This window comes from Alnus glutinosa, chromosome 9 (genome assembly GCF_958979055.1).
Source record: "Alnus glutinosa chromosome 9, dhAlnGlut1.1, whole genome shotgun sequence".
NCBI classification, from domain to species: Eukaryota; Viridiplantae; Streptophyta; class Magnoliopsida; order Fagales; family Betulaceae; genus Alnus; species Alnus glutinosa.
In genome coordinates, this window is record NC_084894.1 from 26,216,528 (window position 1) to 26,224,255 (window position 7,728).

Genomic DNA, 7,728 nt, shown 5'->3' on the forward strand with positions numbered 1-7,728 from the left:
TCATGGAATGTAGGTCAAAATCAGTACTTCTGCTTCATTTTAAGAACTATAACATCATAGGAATATATTATTTTGTAGGAAGGAAAATCTTTGACTTGAACAGAACGTATGTCAAAGGAAAATATTGATCGTCTTTGAACCCACTCTAAAGTTTTTTCTAACAACTGGCCCTTCTAATTCTCGTCTTAACTTGCTGAGTTAATCTCCATCACTGGCCTACTCGACCAAACCTTTTCTCGCACCTATATAATTACCACAAGGATAGCATCGAGGAATACACAGTTTACACTCCAGTACAAGAACACGTACACTCAAGGAGAAATAACAAAGAGAAAGAGATGAAAATGGGTGTTTTTCTTCTTTCATCGCCGCCAGCATTTCCGGGAGGCTTTCTATTCTTATTCATTACACTGTGTCTCATCCCTGAGCTTGCACTTGCAGGCATAACCAGGCACTACAAGTTTGATGTATGTTTCTGCATTATTTTCTTTTTTTTTTTCATTTTCTTTTTTTCTTTCTGTTAACAGTTCTGAATTATTTTCTGTAGATCGCATTGCAAAATGTAACACGACTGTGCCACAGCAAGAGCATTGTGACAGTAAACGGCCAGTTTCCTGGGCCTCGCATTGTTGCTAGGGAGGGTGACCGCCTTCTTATCAAGGTGGTCAACCATGTCCACAACAATATCTCCATCCACTGGTAACATTCTTCCTTGTTTAAATTTAACAAATTCATCTATTTTTATTAGATCTTCACTTAATTATTTTAAAAGCTTAAATTCAAGAGAATGATCAAACTTGTGATCTAAATGCGATAATGGAATTTTCTTTGAAACAGGCATGGCATTCGACAGGTTCAAACAGGGTGGGCTGATGGGCCAGCATATGTAACACAATGTCCCATACAAACAAGCCAGAGCTATGTGTACAACTTCACCATTGCAGGCCAAAGAGGCACTCTTTTCTGGCATGCCCACATATCATGGCTAAGATCAACCGTCTATGGTCCTCTTATCATTCTCCCCAAGCGTGGCGTTCCTTACCCATTTGCCAAACCCTACAAGGAAGCTGTTCCCATCATCTTCGGTACTCTCAACTATATGATTAGCTACATGCACGTAGTTAATTTAGTCTTCTATAATTTCCCTTTGATTATATATTCATATATTAATACAATTAAACTTCAATTCAAAAAAACATTCAGGAGAGTGGTGGAATGTGGATGCTGAGGTAGTAATTAGCCAGGCCCTGCAAACTGGCGGCGGCCCTAATGTCTCTGATGCCTATACAATTAATGGACTTCCAGGGCCGCTCTATAACTGTTCCGCCAAAGGTAAACTTCTGGAATATTTTCGACAGACATTGTATTCATAATTAATTCTCGGACAGAAATTTCTAATAAACTAGTCTATAAAAAATTTTCTATAACACACATGTAAAAATTATATGTCCTTTAAGCATGTAAGAATCACATGCATGCTTTTTTATTAATGCTATTAAAAAAAACATGTTAATAAACAAACATGTGAGAAGTACGTACTATTAAAATAATATGTGTTTCTCACATGTTAAAGAACATATGTCAATCTTAAATATTATTTGTGAGAAATTTTTGACCTTAATTCTCCTCGTATATATTTTGACAGACGTTCAGGTTGAAAGTGAAGCCTGGTAAGACTTATCTTCTCCGCCTAATCAACGCGGCACTCAATGACGAGCTTTTCTTCAGCATTGCAAACCACAGCCTCACTGTTGTTGAAGCCGATGCTGTTTATGTCAAACCCTTTGAGACCAACACAGTTCTCAGAGCCCCGGGACAGACCACAAATGTTGTTCTAAACACCCAAGCCGAATTCCCAAACGCCACATTCTTCATGACCGCTAGACCATATGTGACTGGCCTAGGCACTTTCGACAACTCCACTGTCGCAGGTATCCTAGAATATGAATCTCCACCCAAACCCCTTTATTCAGCTGCCTCCATTAGAAAGCTTCCACTCTTCAAACCCGTTCTTCCTCCTCTAAACGACACTTCCTTTGCTACAAATTTCACGAACAAACTCCGTAGCTTAGCAAGTGCTCAATTCCCAGCAAATGTCCCTCAAAGAGTCGACAGGCGCTTCTTCTTTACAATAGGTCTTGGAACAGTCCCCTGCTCACGTAACCAAACATGCCTAGGGCCTAATGGAACAATGTTCGCAGCTTCTGTCAATAACATATCTTTTGCACTCCCATCCACAGCCCTCCTCCAAGCCCACTTCTTTGGGCAATCCAATGGGGTTTACTCTCCTGACTTTCCAAGCAGTCCCATCTTTCCCTTTAACTACACGGGCACCCCACCAAACAACACTATGGCGAGCAATGGGACAAAGCTAGCAGTGTTGCCTTTTAACACTAGCGTGGAGCTTGTCATGCAGGACACAAGCATTCTTGGCGCTGAGAGCCACCCTCTCCACCTGCATGGCTTTAATTTCTTTGTTGTCGGGCAAGGTTTTGGGAACTTTGATCCGAATAACGACCCTGCAAACTTCAATCTTGTTGACCCTGTTGAAAGAAACACTGTGGGTATTCCTTCAGGTGGTTGGGTGGCTATCCGATTTCTAGCAGATAATCCAGGTGAGTAAGGAAGAGCAGCATAATATCATTATACAGTTAGTTAATTAACTTCATTCCATTTTATTGTTTATTAATCTATAATATTCGACTTATGTTACATTCGATAATTGGTGAAATTATTGAGAGTGCAGTTGACGACAAGTCTCTAATATTTGAATTGGCAGCAGCTCAAATTTTTTGTTTAATTATTTTATCAATTAAGGACTGTCATAACAATTTGTAATATTCGAATTAATATGATGAAAATTATGTGGCAACAGGGGTTTGGTTCATGCATTGCCACCTGGAGATCCACACCAGCTGGGGTTTGAGGATGGCTTGGGTGGTCCTAGATGGAAAGCTTCCCAATCAGAAGCTGCTTCCTCCGCCGGCAGATCTTCCCAAGTGCTGATCTTTGACTCACTTCTTCTTTCACTCCGACCAGAAGAAATTGTGCCATTTTTTTTAGACCCATTCTAAATTGTTTAATTTGGCTCTTCTTTCGGCACTTGACATGGGCTGATTGTATTCAATAATTACTTAGTGGAGCTAGCTTGGGAAAGATAAAAGAGTGGACAATTTTTGTAACGTTCAGATTTCTAATGTCAATCCGGAAGACCTTAATGATATAATTTTCAAGAGTACATAATTACTCTTCTCCAATTTCTTTTGAAATTGTTGGCTCACTTGCTACACGTGTAACATTTTCTCTCGGAATTAATGGGAATCTTACTAGGTGAGCTGCTGATCATGAACTATCTATAAGTGTACTTTGCACTTCACACGTACGCATCATCGCAGTATGTCGCGCGTACACTTGCACGAGCCACATGCCTGTTAATTATTTGTGTGTGAAATCTGATTTAGTTTTTGAACCTTTACAACTGCACTTCTAATATTCATATTTTGGTTCCAATTTTAAATTAAGGTCGAGATGTTGAACCATATATACTCGTAACTTCATATGTATACCCCTATTATTAATTATGGGCTCCCCAATTGTGACATGGGCTTTAGCTACATGATCATATGTTTTATGAAATTTTACGATATATATGTTTGAATGCATGGTTTATGGCCGCCTTACCGTAATTCAGGCAAAGGCTTTATATTTGGTAATAGATTAAATAATTACCTTAGGCACCCTAGATTCACTGTATGATGTATAGATGCATCACATTGGATCCCTTTCACCCAAGCATATGCCCCCAATCACCTAGTTATACATAAGGAAAGAGCATCTCCAGCTTACACACACACACAAAAAAAAAAAACAAAAAATAATGCATCACATTGAAATTTACGCCTTTCGAACATTCCACCCAAAGGAAAGCAAGTAATAAGCACACAGTTGCATTTTATTCTGGCCCCTTTACCTTCGGCGTTTACCTTTGAAGATAAAAGGGGACCCTCATCACACGTACTTCCACTCTTTCTATTATAGTTTCTCTAAGACACCCTATTAACTTAAGTATCGATCAGAGGTTTCTCGGCGGCCAGTTCCCCCTCTATCCAACGTCACTTTGGTAGTTTTTCTTTTATTTTGTAGGAACTCCATCGCAGGTCTAGCCATCTATAAATATGCTTCAACATTTATATCTAATACAAGTTCCTTTTACCTAAGATTTCCTATCATTATGAACTACTAGATTTTATTGCACCCCCGTGTCTGTCTCTCGTTTCTGCCCAGAGCCCCCCAAAAAAAGAATATGTTGTTGCCGGGGGAGGGAGGCCCCCCCCCCCCCCCCCCCCCCCCCGGCTCGTTTGTGTTCCTTAGTCCATGTGGACTAAGGTTTTTGCTCTCCTCCCTAAGTTTTCTCAGTGGAGGCTTGACTTCTCCCAGCCTTTTGGACTGTGGAGGTGTTGTTCCCCCCGGTAGAGCCGGTGGTGGTTGTCTTTCCCCTAGCCTTTCGAGGCTATGGTGGCTTTTTCTTGTGTTTTGTTTATTTTTGCTTCTCTTTTCTTTTCGTCTCAGGCAGGAATGCTAAATCAAGGTGTCCCGCTTGGAATGTGGTGGCTGTTCGTGTTTTTCAACGGCAGTTATGGCCTTTTCTTCAACGATTTTTCTTCGACTTTTGGTGCCAGATCTACTCAATCCCGTTGCTTTCTCAAAGACACGCGCCCCTCAGCCGCGTTCCCCGACGTCGTCCGCTCCTTCTGCCGGAAGCCCTGGTCACGCCGGTCGTCAGAGTCCGGCGTGTGGCCTGCACGCGCCAGAGAGCTCTTTGCTCTTTGGCGCGCGTGACAACCACGCTCCGCTTTTTTCTGGCCGGGCACGGTGGGGCTGGGGGCTACGGTGGCTGATCTACGGCTGGGTGGCATCGGTGACGGCGCGTGTGGGTCACGCACCGCCGTCTCCGGCGGTTTCAGCCCCTGCTTCTACTGCTGGCAGCTTGATTTTGTGGCTTCTGTCTGTTTGTGTAGTTTATTCCCTTGTTTCTTCATGTACAGTCTGTTTGTGTATTAATCAGATTTTATTGGAATTTTAGTTGGCTCGATGCTAGACTGGCCCTCTTTTATTTGAGAGTGAGCGTAAATGTAAGAGAGGCTCAAATGTAATTCTGGTAAGGTCTGATGTTTCTGCGCATGCAACTGTTTTTAAGTCAGATCCTTCTGGCTTAGAGTTTAAGGGGTCTTGTCCTTTTACTCATGATGTACTTTGCAGATTTGATAATAGTACATGCTATTTGTTCGAAAAAAAAAAAAAAAAAAATACAAGTTCCTTTTACTTTCTCTCTCTTCATGACTTGGCAATGATAATTTCGATCACTATCTTCCATTCACGTTGAGTGTGACAGAAACTAACAATCAACATTATCTATGTACGTAATGTAACCCAAAATTAATTATTTTACTTTATCTCTTCACTAGCTACTTGCTCATACTTGACTTTTAACATAATTCATCCCCAACTGTGAGCAGCATCATGAGCGACATGCCTACCAATCATATCGAACGTTATACGTACATTTGATTTTATATATATATATATATAAATAATGATTCAATGCCACCTAAATATACAACTTTTCACCACCTGGTTTATGTGACAAGGTGGTCCCCCACAACTTTTTGAGTTTTTTTTATTTTTTTAAAATAAATTAAAGTGGGGGACCACCTTGCCACATAGACAAGGTGGTGAAAAGTTGTATATTTAGGTGGTAGTGAATCACTACTCTATATATATATACGTACATTTGATATTGATCTTTGATTAGCATTGCATATGTGTGACTGTTCAGAGTAATTACGATTAATCTGAATTAATCAAGCATGTTAAAATTAAAATATAAAACGTCACGTGACATAAGAAAAGCATATATATATAAAAGAAAGAGAGATAAAGATTTGAAATCTACCTACGTCCACTGCGGCTAATACCCAATTACGTACTAGGGCTATATTGTATTTATATTGAAAATCGTCTAATATTGTATTCTATTAGTTTGTGTTTATAGTGAAGGAAAGGCGTGACAATCAAGGCAAGGTGTAAAAAGCAAGACAATATGTACCAGACAAAGTAAAATGAAAATTTGGCTTTTACGTGTGGTAAAAAAAAAAAATTAGAGATATTATTAATTTTTTACACCACCTAAATCAAATCCAAAGAAATGTATGTGCTACTAATTAAGACAACCTAATAAAGAATATATAAATGTATTCTTTTAAAAGCATCCTCAACGAAATCATTTGAAGCGGCCTACATGCATTCCACATAATTATATTATATATTAATATATTATATTGTATTAAAAGATTTTTTTTATTAATTAAAATATAATTTTGAGTAATTAAAATTCAAGTGTAATTATTAAGATGAAAGATTGTCTTCTTTGGGATTTCATCAAAAGTTGTCTCCCTTGATAAAATGAAGCAACTTTAGATTGATGATGAGGGTTTTGGCCTATTTAGAAATAAGTATGTAGTTCTTCATTAATCACAACTTCAACATGAAAATAAGATAGGCTAAAAACTCTATCAATCACTCTTCAATTAGACATATTGTGAGGATTCTAAGACTCTACAAATTCAGAAACGTGCAATCATGTCTTTCAGTTAAGCTAGTAGTATTTGAACAACAATGGTCGGAGCTAAGCGTTTTTGTAATTAACTTTAATGTTCACATTTTAATCTTCTCACAAATTCTTATAATTACTTCATCCATAATTTTATTTCTTTTCAGTCATCAATAGTGCTCTCAAAAATAGTCGAAAGGATAAGCTTGCATATTTATCATTCTCAATATTGACAAACTAAGCTAAGACACCATTATTATTCGCAGTTAGAATTCAGAATATATTCAGAATATATTATGAATATATAATATTATTGATTTATATTTTCTAGTCTAGGTCGATTTGTGTTTCCTTGTATAAGTCGATTTAAATTTACTTGTATAGGTCGAATGATTCAATTATAAATAAGGACATATGTATTGTAAATAATCAAGTTATTAAGTACAATTAATGTAATTATTTGGACTTTACCATATGGATATAGGACATAGACCGAACCGCACGTAAATTCTACCTTTTTTTATTTTTTTATCTCTTGCTTCCACTATTATTCTATTTTAGATTTATACATAAATCTCAACAACTGCAACGTAGAAAATTGTGACATTGTGGTTGATACGAGAAAAGAATTAATTATAAGCAACTTTGAAGGGTAGGCCACACTGGCTTATACTCCAAGAGATATATTAAGAAACGGTGCTTTCCTCACATCAATTAGGTCATTGAAAATGAAACAAATCCAGTCAAATTAATTAGAAGATTGGATGAGATAGTGTGTGAATTACGTCGATGAAAATCACTCGACAATTTAGATGCTTAATTTTTTGCATAGGAGATTTAAAGTTGGCCATAAAAAGGTCGCAAAATATTTATTTTTAAACCAGCATTCGACATTTGATCAAGTCCACTGGCTAGGATAGATGAAATTGATCGAATACATGTGGCTTATGTCGTCAATGAAAAGCACCGTACCTGACAATTTACTGATATAGAGTCCGTTTCGCCATACGATTGCGATTACGCAAGTTAAAAATGTGTTTTTAAATAAAGAATAATGATTCAATGTCACCCAAATATACAACTTTTCACCACCTTGCCTATGTGGTAAGGTGGTCCCT

The 7,728-nt window shown here is 38.0% G+C and overlaps 1 protein-coding gene across 1 annotated transcript; it reads left to right on the forward strand.

Moving 5' to 3' along the window:
* Positions 1–225: 225 nt before the first annotated feature.
* Positions 226–3,055, forward strand: LOC133877881 (laccase-17-like). Its single transcript, XM_062316331.1, has 7 exons — positions 226–467; positions 548–699; positions 838–1,085; positions 1,204–1,332; positions 1,530–1,531; positions 1,646–2,615; positions 2,876–3,055. Exons 1-7 carry the CDS (start codon positions 339–341, stop codon positions 3,004–3,006), a joined length of 1,761 nt encoding a protein of 586 aa, XP_062172315.1. The 5' UTR covers positions 226–338; the 3' UTR covers positions 3,007–3,055.
* Positions 3,056–7,728: the final 4,673 nt, after the last annotated feature.

What these genes read in the sequence shown, in the direction of transcription:
- LOC133877881 (XM_062316331.1), top strand. Translation starts at nt 339, where the DNA reads ATGAAAATGGGTGTTTTTCTTCTTTCATCGCCGCCAGCATTTCCGGGA. An exon ending in CCAGGCACTACAAGTTTGAT is followed by an intron (nt 468 to 547) that starts GTATGTTTCTGC and finishes TATTTTCTGTAG; the next exon opens with ATCGCATTGCAAAATGTAAC. An exon ending in AGCTGTTCCCATCATCTTCG is followed by an intron (nt 1,086 to 1,203) that starts GTACTCTCAACT and finishes AAAAACATTCAG; the next exon opens with GAGAGTGGTGGAATGTGGAT.